At 40.4% G+C, this 21,506-nt stretch overlaps 1 protein-coding gene across 1 annotated transcript in view; it reads left to right on the top strand.

Moving 5' to 3' along the window:
- The window catches only part of LAMA1 (laminin subunit alpha 1), a 3,417,884-nt gene that overhangs the window by 2,042,651 nt on the left and 1,353,727 nt on the right, over positions 1-21,506 (top strand). The window contains exon 32 of the mRNA XM_044066516.1: positions 15,174-15,337. Coding sequence (XP_043922451.1) covers positions 15,174-15,337 — 164 coding nt within the window. The remainder of the gene's footprint in view (positions 1-15,173; positions 15,338-21,506) is intronic.

The following is a 21,506-nucleotide window of genomic DNA, read 5'->3' as shown; positions in this document are numbered from 1 at the left end:
GAAACTCATTTGTCTCACAGTCATCACTTAGTTCAGAAGACTGAAATCCAGGCTGTTCACATGTAGAAATTCTTTTCTAGTGCTCCATAAAGATAGTATCTCCTCGAAGGCTAATCCCTGTTCCCTTCTGTGGTCAGAGTGAACTTGCATGCCAGTACTCTGAACACATAAACCCAGAACTAGTGCTGTTTTCACTCAGACTTCCCTAGGACTCTACCAGTCCATTTGTGTTTGTCTTCAGGGCTGTGTATTTCTGTCTGTGCTTCACTCAGCTGTAAATGCTTCAGCATGTTTCTGTAAATATTATGTGATAGAATAGTAATATCAGCAGGTGCATCTGTCTTAAATTCTAGGGATTCCATGAATCAGAAGTTTGCCTTGCCACTCTAATTCTGTGTTTGGCATAGCAATTAATGAGTCCAGGAAAAAGCTTTCTGAACACTTCTTAGTTTTATTTTAGTTGGTACTTTTTTAATTAACATAGTTTTAGAAATTAAGCAAAGTGTCTCATCTTGTATTTCTTGCACCTTCTGTCATATGTAGCAAACTGCTTTGACTCGGCATGAGAACGGTTATTCCTCATACATTTACTAAGCTTATATTCACCCTGCTTCTCGTATACATGCTAAGTTTGGGCAGTGTCATATGCTTTCATTCTCTTTGTATTTTATTTATCACACATAATTTGCAGTATTCACGTTAGCAGCTAGTCTGTTTACTAGTTCAGGGCATACCTCTCAAGTGTAACTCATTAAGAGGAATGTTCCTCATTTTAAGTCTTAAAAGTCCATGCTCCTTGTTGCTCCCCATTGAAAGGGACTGTCACACATACAGTGTTAAGATTTTCTTTAACTAATTTCATGGTAAGTAATATTGAATAATTTTAATTTAATTTTTTCTAAGTATAAAGTAGAACATTTTAACCATCCTATGAAGTTCCTATTTGAAGTTGTTAATTAGCTGTTTGTAAGTGTTCCATATTGTGCCCATTTGTCCCACATGTTGAGAGGCAGTGTTCCACAGTTTGGAGAAGGACATTTAAGAGCTGAATCGTAATAATTTGTATTGCTTTTATGAAAGTTAAGTTCACGTAGTGTAACTTTTGAGACACTTCATTGTCATCCAACCCAGTCACACTTCTGTCTCTGATTTGTTTTTCTTTAGTTTTATCAAACCCAGAAGTTTCAAAAAGATTATACAAACCATTTTCAAAAGTGTAAACATCGTCTCCTTCAGCCTGAACACATCTGTAAAGCAGAATCTCTCATGTGTAATAGTTCTTTTTGGTGCAAAATGTTCATTGAGTTCATAGGTTCATAGTTCATAGGTAGGTACTAGGCTATCGGCCCTAGGGCCCATACAAGCCTAGCCAAAAAATGTACCCTGGCTTTCGCCACCCAAGAAAATTATTTTCCTGTGCCCCTGTCGAGCAGAGCCACAGAAGTGATCCCCGGGGTGAATTTCCCATTTCCCATCCAATCATCAAGATTTTTCTTGAAGAGTGCTAATGAGGAACTCTGTTTGACATAGATAGGTAGTCTGTTCCAGAGTGTGGGAAGTCTGTGGGACAGGAATCTGTCCCTCCAGCATGTTCTGTTTATTGTGGTGACAAGGTTAAGGTCCCTAGAACGTGTAGCTCGGAGGGATTGGGATTTCTTTAAGTGGACCATGTCCAACAGCTCTGGGTTTGACATAGCTTTGTATGTTAGGCAGAGATCGCTCCTGAGTAGGCGATATGTGATGGAGTAAAGCTGTAGTTTTTTGAGACGGTCTGTATAGGGCATCTGTTTGAGGCCAGTAATCCTCTTTGTGTGGTATTTCTGTGGTCTTTCCAGTTGTTGTAGATGTCTTGTGAGGTACATACCAAAAGGGGCGTTGTACTCTATAATGGGTCTAATGAGTGATGAGTAGAGGGGAACAATGACCTCTTTTTTTCTGGATGAGAATCCTTTTGTGATGAGATGAGCCACGTAGAAGGATTTCCTGACCACTGTGGCGATGTGATTATCAAAGGAGAGACTACTGTCCACCTGTGTCCCAAGGTCTCTTATCACATTTTCAGCATTAAGTAGACTACCAGCTATGTGGTAGTTCATGGGTACAGAGTTTTTACCAAAGGGGATGACAATACACTTTTTGGCATTGAGCTTCAGGCCATGGCTTTGACACCAGGTATCTGTCTCAGTGAGGCCCTTTTGTAGTTTGTCCACATCGTTAGGAGTTTCGATTATGGCTCATAGTTTGCAGTCATCTGCAAACTTTGTTAGCCAAAGACCTTCTGTGTTGGCCTGCACTTCAGAGAAGTAGATACCAAACAGGAGAGGACCCAGGATTGAACCCTGTGGTACTCCACTTGTCACTGGTCTGATGTCGGATTTGGAATCCGCTACTTTCACAGTGTGGGTTCTGTCCGTGAGCCAGTTGGCAACCCATCTTATGACATAGGGATTTATACCCAGTTTAGTGAGTTTATCTATAATTCCAGAGTGGGGGATGGTGTTGAAAGCCTTGGCAAGATCTAGATAAGCTGTGTGAACCATTTTACCGTCATCTATGGCTTTGGTGACTGCTTCAAAGAAGTCAATCAGGTTTAGGAGACATGATCTGCCTTTTACAAATCCAAACTGAGTAGTGTCCAGAGTTTGGAGATTACCAATGTCTTTGTTTATGAGTTCCATGATGATACGTTCCATGGCCTTGCAGACCAGGCTCGTCAGGCTAATGGGGCGGTAGTTCCCGGGGTCCATCGTGGCTCCCCCTTTGTGGAGTGGGATAACTGTCACAGTGCACCATTCAGTGGGTACAAAGCCTGAGGTGAGGCTATGATTGAACATGGTACTTAGGTAGGGTGCCAGTTCATTCTGTAGTTCGTGTAGAACGCAGCCTGGGATATTGTCAGGTCCCATGGATGCTGTGTTCTTGGCTTTGGGGAGTGTGTTTTTTACCTGTGCAGCCGTGATTATAGGAACTTTGCATTCTTCCAGTATAGAGATGGGCCCTCTAGGGGGTGAGAGGGGGGTAAAGTTAGCACTGAACCTGTCTGCTAGGATGTTGGCAATATCAGTTGATTCTGTATATTTAGTGCCATTATGCTGTAACTCAGAGCAGATCTGAGTGTTCCCATTAGATTCTTGACATAGCTATAGAATGCTTTGTGGTTGTCTTTAGAGTCAGCGGCAATTTTGTTTTCGTAACTAGCTTTGGAGGATTTTATGAGGGATCTCAGCTTCTTACTGAGGTTGACCAGGGAGTTCCTCCAGTCATGGGATTTTACTCTTTTTTGCAACAGTTTCTTTCTTCTGTTGTAGAGTTTGTTTATGGCAGAGGACCACCAGATTGGCTTCCTTTTTTTGGAGGATAGCATCTTGGTTCTATTAGGGATAGCATGATCCATGCACTCGTGTAAGTCCTTATAAAGTGCATTTGTTTAGGTTTCGGCAGTCATACCTCTATTGTTCGTCTGCATGGGTGTCATGAAGTCTGCCACTTCTGTCTTAAGAAGTGTGAAGTTGGCTTTTGAGAAGTTTTTTACAATGGTTTCCCTAGTTGGGTCTGGGGGTGGGATGTGGATATCTAGGCTGATTAGCTTGTGGTCAGATCTGACCAACGAGGAATTGACCTCTGGTGTGGAACACCGGTTTCCCATGTTGGTAATGACCAGGTCTAGGATATTGCTGCCCCTGGTGGGGGTGTGAATAAGTTGATCCAATGCGTTGGCATTTATGAATTCTAGAAAATGTTGAGCAAAAGAGTTGGTACATGAGTAGTTTTCCCAGTTAATGGTGGGGTAGTTGAAATCGCCCATTATTAGGGTGTTGGGTTGTACCCTAATACTTTCCAGTGTATCAAGAAATGAGGAGTTTGAATCCTGGGGCATGGTGGGGGGTCTGTAGCAAGCTACAATTTGGATTGCGGTCTTGCCCAGAGTTAGTTGCACTTGGATAATCTCGGATGCATTATGCTGTGCAACTAGCCTGGAGGTGTGGATATCCTTAATGAATATGGATACGCCTCCGCCTTTAGTGCTTCTTTCTGGGTTAGGTGGCCTAAAGGTGTGGTATGAATTGAAGCCTGGTAATGCAGGGGTGCTCTCTGGAGCTTTGAACCAGGTCTCTGTCACTGCACAGATGTCAGTGTTCTCCGTTTTAAGGAGTGCCTCATGTGTAACACTCTTGTCCTCAAAAAACAAATATGAATTGTAAAATGCCCTTCCTTATCAGTTTTGCAGATGTTCTTCATGTTTCACTGTTGCAGTCATCAGATTTGGGTTATCTGCTTGCAGTAGCCCTCAGTCGGCCTGATTATCAAAGTCTTGGATCCTGCGTCGGTTGCTGTCTCATCTTCCATGACGTCAGGTAGTCAGGGGTATAAAGCGTGCAGCCGATGCCATTACACCAGTATTTCTTGCCGTGCGGTGCCCGAAGCAGAAGTACTTCGCAAGTGCCAGTCGGCCGACTCCTGAAATTTTCGTTTTCGAGTTTCAGAACCGAAGTCTTCAGCTAAAGATAAGTACCCTGTTAGGGAAACTTTTTCTTGCTCTAAACTGATGTCAGTAAAAGTCAATAATTGTATTTCTTGTGGAAAACAAATACCTCATAAAGATTTTCATTCGTACTGTATTCCTTGCTTAGGCCGTGACCATGACGTACCTCGCTGTCGGTTTTGTGCCTTATTTAAACAATGAACTGTTCGTCGACGGTATATTTATGCTTCTAAATATTTTGGTACTCGGTTCAATTATCCAGATATGTCTTCAGTAAGCCAGCCGACTACCGACATTCCGAAAAAATGCAAAGATAAAGACAGAGACAGACCGCCTAGGACCAAAGCTGCCATCGACGCTTCTCCTAAGCTAGTCGCCAGTTCTCCGGTACTCAGTGAGGCGCTTTTGCAGCCCCTGATACCCGCTACTTCAGATTCGAAGGCCTCTAGTGAGACCCATTCGGAGTCCTGTATCTCTCACAAGCTACAGCCGCCAGACACCGGGCACAAGTGCCTCAGGTTTCTCCTCCTCAGGAGACTCCCTCTTTGCTGTCTTCCCCAGAACCTCCCATTGAGGAAGTACCCCGCAAAGCGTCGTGCAAGAGGAAGTACATGGACTCCACTGAGGAGTCGTTGACTGAAGATCCAGACTTTGATGACGGGGAAGGGTCCCCATGGTCACCCTCTGATGAGGAGTCCTTTGGCTACATCCTCGAAATTCTTAGAGGGGTGACTGGAAGTCCTCTAATCTTTCCTCTGAGGAATCCGTATTCTGCAGGCCTTTCATGCCCAGCCCCCTACCTCCTGGGTTACCCTTCCGGCCGATGAGCTCCAGAGATTCTTTCTCTGGCCAACCTTAGCAGCACTCCTGAAGCGTTGCCTGACTTCTCACCTCTGGAAGCGGTCAGGGGTTGCTTTTCCTTGTACCCCGCTGCCTGGTGCAATATAACCACCGACTTTTGGATACAACGGATAATATCCAGAGGCTATTGCATCCCCTTCCATCTTTGTCCAATCTCATGCAGAGTATTACCCGACGTTCCAACCAGTCATAGGGAAGCAGCTGCACACGAAAAGCTGCTCAAAAAAAGAGTCATCCAGACGGTCCCCCCAGACCAGATAGGATCCGTTTTTTACTCAAGGTTCTTTGTGTGCCAAAAAAGACAGGGGACTGGAGACCAATTCTGGATCTCAGCACACTGAACAAATTTGTAAAAACAGAGAAATTCCAGATGATCATGGTTCAGTCTAGCCTTCCTCTCCTGGAAGAAGATGATTGGATGTGCTCTGTAGATCTTCAAGATGTGTATTACCACATAAAAATGGTCAAACGCTCAAGAAGATACCTCCGCTTCTGCATAGGAGCCAGTCACTACCAATTTCGTGCTCCGCCCTTCGGTCTCTCTTCAGTCCTCAGAGCGTTCAAATGCATGGCAGTGGTTATCGCTCACTTGCAACTTCAAGGATTCCAGGCGTTTCCATATCTAGACGACTGTCTCCTCACTGCCCCACCAAGCATCTACTGGAAGAAGCCCTGCACTACACTCTCCTTACAGCACAACACCTGGGAATCACGATAAACTAGAAGAAGTCCAACACGACCCCTGCCCAGTCTTTGGAATTCATAGGGGTACTGTTGGACATGAGAAATTGCACAGCATCTCTTCCGGACCACAGGCTTCAAAGAATAAGGCAACAGGTTCAGCCACTGCTATGTCACCATAAATCACCCGCTCAATCTGTACTCCAACTCTTGGTGTCAATGGCAGCCTCGATCAAGATTGTTCCTCTAGCCAGATTCCAAATGAGGCTCCTTCAGTGGTTTCTTCTCACTCAACCCTACAACATCCTTTGTCTATTCAGATAAGTGTAACTCAGAGATGCAAGCATGAGTTACTGTGGTGGACATCTCGAAATCCCCAACAATGGTCTTGCCCCTTCAGCCCCCATCTACCAAAAGCCACTGTGACCACGGACACCTCCCTGATGGGGTGGGGGGGCTATGTCAGGGAAACTCGGTCCAAGGCAGCTGGTCGGAGACAGATGACCTTTTGCATATCAGTGTCCTGGAACTGAGGGTCGTGCTACTAGCGTTGCAAGCCTGTCATTCCATCCTTCCGTCAGGGACTATTGTGATCCAATCAGACAACCTGTCAGTGGTCTGGTATATTAAGAAGCAAGGGGGCACCAGATCTTACCTGTTATGCCAAGAGACCTTGAGAATATGGCAATGGGCGATAGCTTCCAACTGCTTTCTAATTGCAATGCACATTCCACTGTGCCTCTGGCTAATAGTGACACGGAAGTAATCCCCGGGACAAATCTATGATCCGCCATCCACTCATCAAGATTCTTCTTGAAGAGAGTCAGTGAGGTGCTCTGTCTAACATGAATTGGAATTCTATTCCAGAGCGAAGGGAGCCTCTGGGTTATGAATCTGTCCCTCCAGCATGTTCTATTTGTTTCTGTGCTGAGGTTCAAGTCCCTCGAGCACGTGGCTCTAAGGGATTTAGATTTACTGATGTGGAGCATGTCCATTAATTCTGGGTTGGACATAGCTTTATATGTCAGGCATAGATCGCCTCGAAGTAGGTGGTATGCAACTGAGTAGAGCTGGAGTTTTTTTAACCGAGCAGCATATGGCATCTGTTTGAGTCCCTTGATCCTCCTGGTGAGGTACTTTTGGGGTCTTTCTAATTGCTGCAGGTGTCGGGTAAGGTACATCCCAAAGGGGGCATTGTATTCTATGATGGGCCTGATGAGGGATGAATAAAGGGGCACGATTACCTCTCTTGATCTAGATGTGAATCCTTTCATGATGAGGTTGGCTATGTAGAAGGTCTTTCTAACCACTTTGGCAATGTGGTTGCCAAAGGAGAGATTGCTATCAACTTGGGTCCCCAGATCCCTAATTACTTTCTCTGTACTTAATGGGTTACCACCTATGTGGTAATTTGTGGGCACATTGTTTTTGCCAAAGGGTATGACTATACACTTTTTGGCATTTAGCTTTAGACCATGGCTCTGGCACCAGTTATCCGTCTCTGTGAGACCTTTTTGAAGGATGTTTGTGTCAGCTGGAGAGTCGGTTATGGCGCCCAGTTTGCAGTCATCTGCGAACTTGGTGAGCCATAGTCCTCCCACATTGGCCTGTACCTCAGAAAAGTAAATACTGAACAAGAGAGGTCCCAGGACAGAACCTTGTGGGACGCCACTTGTGACCTGTTTCGAGTCTGAACTCTGACTCTGTGGGTTCTGTCTTTGAGCCAGTTTGCGACCCATCTTGTGACATAGGGGTTTATATTTAGGCTGGATAGCTTATCTATGATGTCCGAGTGGGGTATTGTGTCAAATGCCTTTGCGAGGTCCAGATAGGCTGTGTGGACTACCTTCCCTTCATCTGTGGCCTTGGTGACTGTTTCGAAGAAGTCGACCAGGTTCAAAATGCAGGATCTGCCCTTGACTAAGCCAAATTGGGTAGGATCTAGTGTCTGTAGGTCCCCAATGTCTTTGTTTATGAGTTCCATGATGATCCTCTCCATAGCCTTGCATACTAGGCTAGTCAGGCTTATGGGACGATAGTTTCCAGGGTCCGCAGAGGCATCACCTTTGTGGAGTGGGACCACTGTTGCTGTATGCCATTCTTTGGGCACATATCCTGTAGTGAAGCTGAGATTGTACAGCAGTTTTACTTGAGGGATTAGTTTTTCTTGGAGTTCATGTAGGACACAACCCGGGACGCCATCTGGTCTCATGGAAGCAGTGTTTTTAGCTTTGGAGAGGGCGGCCTTCACCTGAGCATCAGAGATGTTTGGGAGGCTGCACTCTGCCGGGATAGATACTTGCTCTTTTGGGGGGATGGTGGAGAAGTTTGCACTGAACCTGTCTGCCAGGATATTGGCGATGTCTGTGGGTTCAGTGTATTTTTTGTTGTTTAAAATCAACTCAGAACAAGTCTGGGAGTTGCATCCCAGGTTCCTAACATAACTGAAAAAAGCCTTATGATTGTCTTTAGTGTCCTGTGCAATTTTTCTCTCGAAGCTGGCCTTGGAGGATTTTATGAGGGATCGTAATTTTTTGCTAGTACTGATCAGAGATGCCTTCCCTTTTAGGGATTTTGCTCTATCATGTAGTAGCTTCCTCCTTCTGTTGTACAGTTTATTTATGGCTGGGGTCCACCAGACTGGACGCCTGCCTTTGGATGATTGGGTCTTGATTTTGTTTGGGATAGCATGATCCATGCACTCCTGGAGATGTCCGTAGAATGCGTTTATATAGGATTCTGCAGTTTGGGCCGTAGTTTCCACTGGCCCTGGGGCCTTGAAGGATTCCACTTCGGTTTTGAGAAGTGTGAAGTTCGCTTTTGAGAAGTTTTTCACTGTGGTTTTCTGGGCTGGGGGTGGGGTCGGGATGTGGATATCCAGTGAAATTAATTTATGGTCTGATCTTACCAATGAGGGATATACTTCTGGTATGGAGCATAGAGTCCCCATGTTGGTAATGATCAGGTCTAGTATGTTTTCCCCTCTTGTGGGAGTGGTGACTAGTTGTTCCATAGCATTTGAGTTTATAAATTCCAGGAACCTTTGGGCTAAGATGCTGGGGCTTGAGTAATGCTCCCAGTCTATGCTTGGGTAGTTGAAGTTGCCCAATATAATGGTGTTCGGAGAGATCTTCATGTTCTCCAATGTTTTCAGGAAAGCCGAGTGGGATTCCTGACTTTGAGAGGGTGGTCTGTAGGATGCTATAAACTGAAACGCAGTCTTGCCCACTGTCAGTTGCACATGGATGGTCTCAGATACTTCGTGCAATGCCACTAACCTGGAGGTGTGGATATCCTTGATAAATATGGAAACTCCCTCTCCTTTTGTGGTTCAGTCCAGGTTTTGGGGCCGAAAAGCATGATATGAGGTATAACCTGGTAGTGCTGGGGTGTTCTCTGGAGCCTTGAACCAGGTTTCTGTCACTGCAAAGATATCGATGTTCTCCATACTGAGGAGAGCTTCGAGTGCATGCATCTTGAGGTTAAGACTTCTGGCGTTTGGCAGCATTACCCTTAGTTTCTTGTTCCTTGTGCTGTCTATGGAGGTGGGTTTGACTTTTGAGCCTTGCCTAAAAAAGGCACTACGGGGGTGGCAAGAGCCTTTGCCAATATCCGAAAGCCCAGGGGTGACAGGTGCAAGCCGTCCCTAGCGAAGCAACGTGGCTTGTCGAGCATGTCATCCCAGGCTGACAGACACTGGATCCCCTTTGAATGACACCAAAATTTTAGCCAATTGTTAAAATCGATCATTTTGTCTTTATACTGTGACATCATTCTAGGTGAGGGTAAGATGCTGCTCAAGGTCAGGGTCATACCGGCCTGGGCTACATGATCAGAGAGCTCCTCTATGTCTCTTTTCATGTAGTCGAGGGAGGTACGTCTCAGGTCATTCACGCCAGCATGTACAATGACTGAGTCATATTTGTATTTGCTTTGGAGTGACCTGAGTGCTTGCGTTATGTGGCGGATCCTAGCTCCCGACAGGCAGCTCACTGTGACCTTCTCTTTATTCAGCCTGGTGAGCGGGACGTCAGTGTGTCTGACAATAGAGTCACCTATTACAAGAGTGTCAGGTGTGTTATTCAGCCTTAAGGGCTGTGACTGCTTGGCACACTGATGTTGTGTGCTATGTGTTGTACGTGTTTTGTGTTGGGGTAGCGTTTGCTTGGATGTCTGCTTTGGAGGTCTCTGTTGCTTAGGTAGATTTTTATTTAGAGCCTCCGAGTATGTTTTTGTGTTTTTATGTGTTTGGTTCGCTGTTGTGGTGGGACTGTGTGATACTGGAATTGTGTTGTGTGAGGTTACCTTTTTCTCCTGACTGGTTACACCAGTTTTGAGATGAGAGCTCAGCCTCCAGTTTGGCTATATAGTTGCATCTCTGACATATATTTGAACCTGTTTGGAGGAGGAGAGGGTTGTCCGTGTACATGAGACAGTTGTAACATTGCCTCAAAATTCCCAAATTCACCAGCTGGACTGGAGAGGAAACCATTGACTGACCTTTGGACATGCTAGAGTAATATAGGGAACTGAATTAAAACGGACCAATAGGGGACAAGGTAATCGTAGAGAGTATAAGAGTAAGTAGTGCTTATGGTTTATTAGGGCTAACTTGTAAGATTACTTATTTGGACCAGTGAGGGGCCTTAGAATGAGAAGATGGTGTTTAATTTGAGAGAGAGAGCAGTTCTAAGGGAAAAAGTGAAGAGCAGACTTTCTGGAGCCAGGAATAGTTTAAACCCAATTAGACGCCGCTGCCCGATGTTGCGCTATGTGCAAAAACGCGCAAAAGAGGGTTTTCAGATAGGGAGATCAAGGAGTTTGGAACTGACCCAAAATGGCCAATAAAACTACAGTTTCAAGGCAGTAACCACTCCCACAGGGGCAGGAAGGCTGCTCAATGTTTATCACTGCCACTGATGAACACAGAGACTTCCCTTTAGCCCAAGCAAACAATGGCCTCCAAGAAACTTACAAACAGTTCAGAACAGCAAATCTGTAACTGAACTTTTTTAAATCTCAAAAAAGTAGGAAAAAAGCAAGATTTTTTTTTTTTTTTTTTTTTTTTTTTTAAGGAAATCAGATGTTCACAAGTATCAACAAGTTTCAACAGTGCAGTAAATGACCCCACACTTGAGTGCTAGGCCAGAGACAGATAAAATGCAAGTTTTAAGAAAAAAAACGATTTTAAAAATAAGTGCAGGCAGGAAATTCAGTAATCAGCTCTAGGTTGTGTTCTAAATACAGTTACCAACACAGAAATCAAGTTTAACAAGCCAGAAAATGCTCAAAAGTAGGCGGCAATGCAGAAAAACTTAACAAATAATCTGAAGCAAAATACTTAAAATCTCAAAAGTGGCTCCTTTCTTCTCTCAACGTTTTCTCCTCTAGGTGGGTGCTTCACCAACAGCCAACAAGTCTGAAAAGACGCCAAAACCACGAGGCAATCGGGTTTTAAGAGAGGGAGATCAAGGAGTTTGGAATTGACCCAAAATGGCCAATAAAACTACAGTTTCAAGGCAGTAACCACTCCCACAGGGGCAGGCAGGCTGCCCAATGTTTATCACTGCCACTGATGAACACAGAGACTTCCCTTTAGACCAAGCAAACAGTGGCCTCCAAGAAACTTACAAACAGTTCAGAACAGCATATCTGTAACTGAACTTTTTTAAATCTCAGAAAAGTGGGAAAAAAGCAAGATTTTTTTGTTTTTTTTAAGGAAAGCAGAGGTTCACAAGTATCAACAAGTTAGAACAGTGCAGTAAATGACCCCACACTTGAGTGCTAGGCCAGAGACAGATAAAATGCAAGTTTTAAGAAAAAATCGATTTTAAAAATAAGTGCAGGCAGGAAATTCAGTAATCAGCTCTAGGTTGTGTTCTAAATACAGTTACCAACATAGAAATCAAGTTTAACAAGCCAGAAAATGCTCAAAAGTAGGCGGCAATGCAGAAAAACTTAACAAATAATCTGAAGCAAAATACTTAAAATCTCAAAAGTGGCTCCTTTCTTCTCTCAGCGTTTTCTCCTCTTGGTGGGTGCTTCACCAACAGCCAACAAGTCCGAAAAGATGCCAAAACCACGAGGCAATCGGGTTTTAAGAGAGGGAGATCGAGGAGTTTGGAATTGACCCAAAATGGCCAATAAAACTCCAGTTTCAAGGCAGTAACCACTCCCACAGGGGCAGGCAGGCTGCTCAATGTTTATCACTGCCACTGATGAACACAGAGACTTCTCTTTAGCCCAAGCAAACAATGGCCTCCAAGAAACTTACAAACAGTTCAGAACAGCAAATCTGTAAGTGAACTTTTTTAAATCTCAGAAAAGTAGGAAAAAAGCAAGATGTTTTTTTTTTTTATGGAAAGCAGAGGTTCACGAGTATCAACAAGTTAGAACAGTGCAGTAAATGACCCCACACTTGAGTGCTAGGCCAGAGACAGATAAAATGCAAGTTTTAAGAAAAAAACGATTTTAAAAATAAGTGCAGGCAGGAAATTCAGTAATCAGCTCTAGGTTGTGTTCTAAATACAGTTACCAACACAGAAGTCAAGTTTAACAAGCCAGAAAATGCTCAAAGTAGGCGGCAATGCAGAAAAACTTAACAAATAATCTGAAGCAAAATACTTAAAATCTCAAAAGTGGCTCCTTTCTTCTCTCAGCGTTTTCTCCTCTTGGTGGGTGCTTCACCAACAGCCAACAAGTCTGAAAAGACGCCAAAACCACGAGGCAATCGGGTTTTAAGAGAGGGAGATCAAGGAGTTTGGAATTGACCCAGAATGGCCAATAAAACTACAGTTTCAAGGCAGTAACCACTCCCACAGGGGCAGGCAGGCTGCTCAATGTTTATCACTGCCACTGATGAACACAGAGACTTCCCTTTAGCCCAAGCAAAGTGCAGGCAGGAAATTCAGTAATCAGCTGTAGGTTGTGTTCTAAATACAGTTACCAACACAGAAGTCAAGTTTAACAAGCCAGAAAATGCTCAAAGTAGGCGGCAATGCAGAAAAACTTCAACTGCTGGGGCTAGCCTTGCTGCGACCTATTCGCCTCCCCAGCCAACTACAAGTGCAGTAACTATTTTGCCCTGATCCCCCCACGGGGACAGTCACCGAAAGACGCTGTAGTCCACGCTTGGCTCTCGGGTCTACTTTATGCTTATCCTCCTCTTCCCCTCATCTCCCAATTTCTGAAGAAAGCAAGACAGTTGAAAAGCAAAGTGATCCTCATTGCTCCATATTAGCCTCAACAAGTCTGGTTCCCCCTCCTCTGGCCTCACCTGCTAGATCAAACGTGGATCCTTTATCCTCAGCATTGATCTCCCATCCTCAGGGTCTGACTCACCCCAATCTAACAACCCTGAAACTCACAGCTTTGTTTCTCCACTTCCAATGATTGCCAGGCAGGAAAACCTCTCGTCCCCTGTGTGCAGTATTCTTATTGCATCTCATAAATCGTCCATCAGACTAATATATCGCAATAAATAGAAAAGGTTTTCTCCATGGGCAGCGAATAAACAATTAGACCCCTTGTCAGCCCCAGTTTTGGTGTTTTTGGATTACTTATCACATCTTTTCCACTCTGGGGTGTCTGCCTTTACAATTCATGTGCATTTAGCTGCCATTTCAAATTTCCACATTGGTTTTCAAGATTCTTATGTCACATAGACTCTGTAAAACTTTCTTGAAGGGGGTAGAGAACCGGTACAACCTTGGGATTTGACATTGGTTCTCTAGCAGCTCCCTCCTTTGAAACTGCGTCTTCATGTGATGTAAAATATCTCTCTTGGAAAACTTTGTTTCTGATTGCAGTCATATCGGCCAGACACTTGTCAGAACTTCAAGCCTTATGCATCAAACCTCCCTATCTTATCTTCCATAAGGATAGGGTATCACTGAGAGCTAATTCTTCCTTTTTACCAAAAGTAGTGTCAGAGCGGTTTATCAACCAATCTGTTGACCTTCCAGTGTTCTTTCCTAACCACTCTAACAAGGGAGAGTATTGCCTGCACTCCTTGGATGTTCATAGCCAAATATGATTTTATCTGGACAGAACAAAATCTAGCTGTAAATCTGACCAACTCTTTCTGACATTTTCTGAACCTAGACGTGTCTTAAAAGTTACACTGGCTTCTTGGTTGAGAAATTGTATTACCTTTATCTACAACAAAAACAATGTCACCTTGCCTCATAAAGTGAAAGCACATTCTACAAGGAAAATAATGTCACCTTGCCTCATAAAGTGAAAGCACATTCTACAAGGTCTATGGCAACTTCAGCAACTTTCCATGCTAAGGCTTCCCTCAATGATATTTGCTCAGCTGCGACTTGGGACAAACCTCATACCTTTATTCTTCATTACAAATTGGACTTGGCCTCCAGAGGTAGAGCTTCTTTTGGCTCCATGGTACTCAGGAATGTCCTTCCATGAGGGCCACCCAGGGATACAGGTAGCTGGGGACTCTGTCCCATCAGTAAGGAATGAACGAAGATTAACAACATCAGACAAAAAAGTTATGTCTTACCATAAAGTTCCATCTGTGTTGATGTTTGTTCATTCATTACTTCCCACCCTCCGTCCCCCTCCGGAGGTTCCTGGTTGATCTCATATACTCCTTTATTGTAGGTCTGTTATGACCAGAGGTGGACTCTACTTTTGTCTATCAACTTGCAAACTCGATCTGAGGTAACAGGGAGCAGAGCATTCTGGGTAGGATCTTGGCTCAAGAGTTTTTGGCTGACGCGAGCTTGATATCTGGCCGGCTTGGTTCAGAGGACGGAACCGATAACCCATCAGTAATGAATGAACGAAGATCAACAACGCAGATGGAATGCTATGGTAAGACATAACTTCTTTTTTCTGGCACAGTTACAAAGTGTAGATACAAGGAGTAAAAATTAAAAAAAATGTGTTCTTTTTGAAGTAAACAAATTAAAGGGCTGCTACTTTAATTTAAATAGCCAGTCCTAAATGTCAGCATTTTCACAGACTGATCATGACTAATGATTTGTATTTTGAGGACTGATTTCAGTGAGACATTCATAGCAGGCTAGATGATGCCATTTGTTTACAAAGAGTTATGAAAGTATTTGGTATGTAGACATGACACATGGAGACTTTTGCTAAGTTGTTTTCATGTTTCCGAGTTTAGGAGTTAGAATCCTACCGTGATGACACACTCATGTGGAGTATAAAGTTGAGGAAGCATGTAGATGACCTTGTCATGCAGATGGCTGAGAGAGGAGTACTGGAGCTTGTCTTCAAATCAGAAGATCATGCAGCCACTTTACAGAGACTGGCAGATTCACTCAACAGGTAAACAAAACTGTAACTTTGCAGCTTTGTTTGTTGCAGTTTTCTCTACTTTTAGCTCTAAAGCTGCATGTTGTTTTTATAAGTAATCTGTTATAATTTTGTCTTATACAGGAAATAATTACTCCTTAATAACATAATTTGCTTTTGACTATTTTACCCGCTTATAAATAAAGGCCTATATCTTCATAGGTACGTAATATATAATCAGTTAACAGACCTTTACAAGCCTGGGTATAAACCCATATTCAGAAGTTTTTCCAGCCTCAAGGAGGGCAAGACAAGATAGACCAGGGGAGAATCTAAGGCAGCCAGTCCAATTATCTAGGTTTATCTTGAAGGTGACAATTTAGTGAAAGTTTGTTTCAGTGGTAAGGAATACATTAGGATGTGAATCTGCCATGCCAGTATCCCTTATTTGTTTCTAAAATGGTTTAACACTTTTCATGACATTTTAAGGGAATGTTACTGGCATAAAAGTATATGTAAAACATCCTATAGGTTCATAGGTTGGTACTAGGCTATTAGCCCTAAGGCCTATACAAGCCTAGCCATAAGCTTTCATGTGGTACCTACCCTAAGAGGCAAATGAGCAGCTGCACCTTGAAGTTAACATATTTTTAATGTCATTTTTGTGCTTTAATATATAAAAGAATAAAAGGGTTAGTCTTGAACAGAAACATACTCTTTTTAGGCATGACATCACAACAGCATTATATGTTTGTGCTTTCAATGGCTTATTTTACTGTTAAGAAAACTGAAAGGTACAGATTTGTTTTCAACTAATTAGAAGATGTTGCATTTGTGAATTTCTTAAGACCCGTTATCACTCAAATTTCACACTAAGTTCAAATAACAGAGTCTTCCTCTTTCTCCACCATGCCAATAGGCAATCTTCAAGACAGGATCCATGAATAGTCTCACTTTTATTTTACTTTGCACAATTTAACAAGTCTTTCAGATCAAAGCATTTTGGTGTAGTACACAAAATTGGAACTCTATTGCTTTTACTGAGAAAATGTTGTTTTTGGTTGTTATTTCATGGCAACACACTAATGATATGATTAAGATGTGTTTGTCAGCTTGAAAAGGTGTGCAGTATGCATGTAAAAGAGAGTACTCAAATGAGATTGCTGGTGGTGCCTGGCAGTAAATGGCCATATGTCTGTGAATGTGTGGTAGAATATGCAGGATTGCACTTTTGCAGTAATGACATTGCAGCAAATGTCATGAAGGATATAAAATCTAGGTTGGCAACTGGCAAGGCATAATAGTTGCAAGACTCAGTAGCTGTGAGCTTCCTATATTCCCTCAGCTGCAGAACACAGCTGGTCATTCCAGGTATAAAGACAGATGCACAACTTCATCTTCATGTACAATACTGTACTGCTGGAGTTTGAATTCTTAGGAGGTTCATAACTCCAGTAAAGGCAAAGCAGAAATGCATAATAGTATTACTTCTGATGTTATGACAACTCAGTAAGTGAATATTTTTGGCCATTATGGTACTCTGTATACTGAGCAGGCATTCAGCACAAATGAAGTCCAAATATAATGCAGAATAACAAACTGTGGCAGAAAACACCTGTGAAACAATGTGATGTGTTACCTATACATAGAAGCTGTATTGTAGTCCCCCTATCAGATTTCATTATGAAAGTTTCAGTCAGTAACCACAGTATATTCTGCTACAGATGAAGTAGCTAATATTGTTCTAATGTTAGGGGTTACACTGCACTATTTTGATGAATTTACCCACACCATATTTGCTGTAGTCAATGGTATTTTACCTCCGGTGAGTAGCAAATGAAAAAAATCTGGTATACACTTTTTTTTTTCCTGCTTCTAATGTATGACGGCTTTGGAAAAAAAAAGCATTCTAGGCTACAGTTGTGCACAGGATACTGGCAAGAAGTTTAACAAAACACTTATAGTAGAAGTATGGTAATGAGAACTTCTGAAACAGATGTCCTTTGTAGTCAGTGTTGCATTATTGATCCTTGGAAGTCTTCCTGTCATGTAGAAGCCCACGGCTGGCCCAGTATCCAGAGTATTTCCAAAATCCTTAGGTGACAGACATCTGATGATGAACTATCAGATGTCAGGATGTAAAATGGGGCACTTCTGATGTCATGACAATTTCGTAAAGAAGTATTCTAGGCCACACTTCTCCTTGGCATACTTGCAAGAAGTTTAACAAGACACTTATGGAAATATGGTACTGAGCACTTCTGAAACAGTAAATATGTTGACTGTATATAAAAAGCCATCCCATGGCCCTTTTTCAGATTTTGTTATGAACAGGCAATAATTGCAGCATACTGAACAACAAGAAAACCAAAGATTGCTATTCTACCCTTACGGGTGTCAGTGTAGTGTTATGCTGAGTTTGACTTCAGTCTGTGGCATTTTATCTGTAGAAAGTGTCCTACAAAAAAATCTGATAAACTGTAAAGTACTTTTTCTTATGATGTAGTAAGAAAAGAACTAATCTAGGACATTCTTTTACTTGGCATATTGGCTACAAGTTCAAGATAGCACCCTTGTTGGAAGTAGAGTATTATGAAAATTATCAGACAACACAGTGAACACCTCTGAAATAATGGATATGCTGCCAGTATAAAAACCCATATCTCAATACCCCTTGGCATTTCATTGCAGAAGATTCAGAAGTCAATGTCACTGATTTCAGCTACAAAAGCTCTTGTCATTATTGTAATTGCAGAAGTTTCAGTGTTGCACTGTGCTAAATTCTGTTGCACAGAAGTTTGACATCTACAATGGAAATAGAATATAATATAGAATATCAGACAGTATATATGGGAAAAAACAAATTCACCCATATAAACAGTAACAGTACTAAGCGCTTTCACCCTCTGCTATGTAGGGCATCTTCAGAGTAAAATACAAGAATAAAATACTTTAACAATCATGTGCTTGATACTTATACCTAAAAAGGCACACGCCTCATGTACAATTAACCAATCATCCTATCACATTCGTTACCAAATCAACAATAAACTGTTCAAAACCTTGTTAATACAAGTCAACTATAAATACAAAATATATTTAACTAAGCAATACAAACAAATAAATAAATTAATTAATAAGTACTACTCTAAATGCATTGTGTATCTAACATGTCTTGTATATCGTGAATTCAAGTTACATGAACATATAATGCGAACGGTATTGTTTTGAAGCCCTAAGAAACACATAATGTTAGTGTTGTAGATGTAATAATACCTGGATATTAGTCCAATAAAGAATTACACCAACAAAATATAGCCTCCCTAAAAATAAATACTTCATTATTAAACCCTAAAACTATATCTAATATTTAATAATTAGTGTAATCCAAACACTAATATCACATATATAATGTAGTATGGGGCTGTATAATAAACTAACCTAAATGAATACTGCATTTAATGTCTATATGTAACAATCTAAATATGTCCAATACATCCTAAAAGTTCCAATACATCATAAAAAATATATATAAACTAAAAAATATATAAATAAAAATTAATATTAAAAATATATATATAGTATATAATATATTTGATATAATATAATTGATCATCTTTAACATTAATTAAAATATATTAATACATAAATTAATATATAAATAAATAAATAGATAAATAAATATTAATATATGAATATTAAATGCAAAAAATGCAATAGTGTATATATATATATATATATATATATATATATATATATATATATATATATATATATATATATATTTGTATGTATTGTATATTAATTCCATACTAATTTTGTATATTGTTGTTGGTTTTGTGGGGTATGTCCACCTTGTTCTATACCCAAAAGTTGTTTGATAATTTATAACCCCCAAGGATTTATAACCATTATATATACATAGCCCTATATTTTAATAAACTAGCAATTGAAATATGATCATTGATACCTGGAGATTTAGAGGCATCCAGCCTTAATTGCCAAAGACACTCTTTAACCTCCAAAAATGTCTTTGTATCACCACCTTTTTCATTGTAAGGAATCCTATCTATTACAAAAAATAAAAAAATTTTGAAATTAGTACACTCAAGGCTATGCATATATAATGCATTAGTAGTTTTTTTATTCCTAATGTCTCGGACATGCTCCAAAATCCCAAGTCTCAATTTTCTGATAGTCTTACCTACATAAAAAGTAGGACAACTAAGACAGGTAGCAATATATACAACCATTTTAGTGTTGCAGTTGCAAAACCCTGGACACCTAAGGGTTCTGCCATAGTTATGCACTGCAACATATGGGCCGTTGTTAATATATTTGCAAATGCTACAACATCCATATGGAATTAATATACAATACATACAAATATATATATATATATATATATATATATATATATATATATATATATATACTATTGCATTTTTTGCATTTAATATTCATATATTAATATATATTTATTTATTTATTTATTTATATATTAATTTATGTATTAATATATTTAATTAATGTTAAAGATGATCAATTATATTATATCAAATATATTATATACTATATATATATATATTTTTAATATTAATTTTTATTTATATATTTTTTAGTTTATATATATTTTTTATGATGTATTGGAACTTTTAGGATGTATTGGACATATTTAGATTGTTACATATAGACATTAAATGCAGTATTCATTTAGGTTAGTTTATTATACAGCCCCATACTACATTATATATGTGATATTAGTGTTTGGATTACACTAATTATTAAATATTAGATATAGTTTTAGGGTTTAATAATGAAGTATTTATTTTTAGGGAGGCTATATTTTGTTGGTGTAATTCTTTATTGGACTAATATCCAGGTATTATTACATCTACAACACTAACATTATGTGTTTCTTAGGGCTTCAAAACAATACCGTTCGCATTATATGTTCATGTAACTTGAATTCACGATATACAAGACATGTTAGATACACAATGCATTTAGAGTAGTACTTATTAATTTATTTATTTATTTGTTTGTATTGCTTAGTTAAATATATTTTGTATTTATAGTTGACTTGTATTAACAAGGTTTTGAACAGTTTATTGTTGATTTGGTAACGAATGTGATAGGATGATTGGTTAATTGTACATGAGGCGTGTGCCTTTTTAGGTATAAGTATCAAGCACATGATTGTTAAAGTATTTTATTCTTGTATTTTACTCTGAAGATGCCCTACATAGCAGAGGGAGAAAGCGCTTAGTACTGTTACTGTTTGTGCTGGTCTTTCAGTTACATTAAAGGTCTTGTGACGATCTACACTGGTTCAGTTTTTGTTACCAGTTTGTTTTTCTCTTTTGGGATTAAAATTCACCCATATCCCTTATGAATAAGAATAACATTTAAATGTTCTTCCCGACTCTGGGTTATTCATACTGAAATTAAATTGGCTAAAAAATTCACAGGAATGCACGGCTAGACTTCTTTAGATCCTCACATATCAATATCATAGTAAGTACATATGAGCCTATGAACTGTGGCGTTGAACACCTGAAGTGATCGATATGTGGTCTGTCTATAAAACACTGTATTTCTGTCTTTCATTCAGATTTAATTATGAAACTTTCAGGCAGTAACCATGATATACTCAGCTACAAAAAAGGAAAAAAAAACACTATGACTGTTAATTCACAATTAGGAGTTTCAGTTGTACTGTGCCGAAAAGAAATGGAGCACAACACAAAATATCAGATCTGGCAATTTTCACCTGTGAAACAATGGATGTGCTACCTATATATATGTATATGTACATGTGTGTGTGTGTGTACACTCACGAACACACATGTATACACATACATAAATGTATATGTACACACACACACACACACACACACACACACACACACACACACACACACACACACATGTATGTAAAGGGCAATATCTCAGTCCCCTGTCAGGATTCATAATGAACTTTTCTACAAGTAACCACGTCATTCTCAGTTATAAAAAACAGTTAAGACTGGTATTCCATCTTCAGGAAATTTACTGCACTACTGTGTTGAATTTGACCTAACTTCTTCAGTTACTGAAGTCTGTGACGTGTTATCTATGACATATGATGAATGACAAAATATTGTAGTAGAATACGTAGGAATGCAGATAGATCTACAGTAATGACATTTTAGTGAAAACG

This window comes from Protopterus annectens, chromosome 3.part1 (assembly GCF_019279795.1).
Source record: "Protopterus annectens isolate FY-2018-M chromosome 3.part1, PAN1.0, whole genome shotgun sequence".
NCBI lineage: Eukaryota > Metazoa > Chordata > Ceratodontiformes > Protopteridae > Protopterus > Protopterus annectens.
This window is presented reverse-complemented; position numbering and strand designations above follow the sequence as displayed.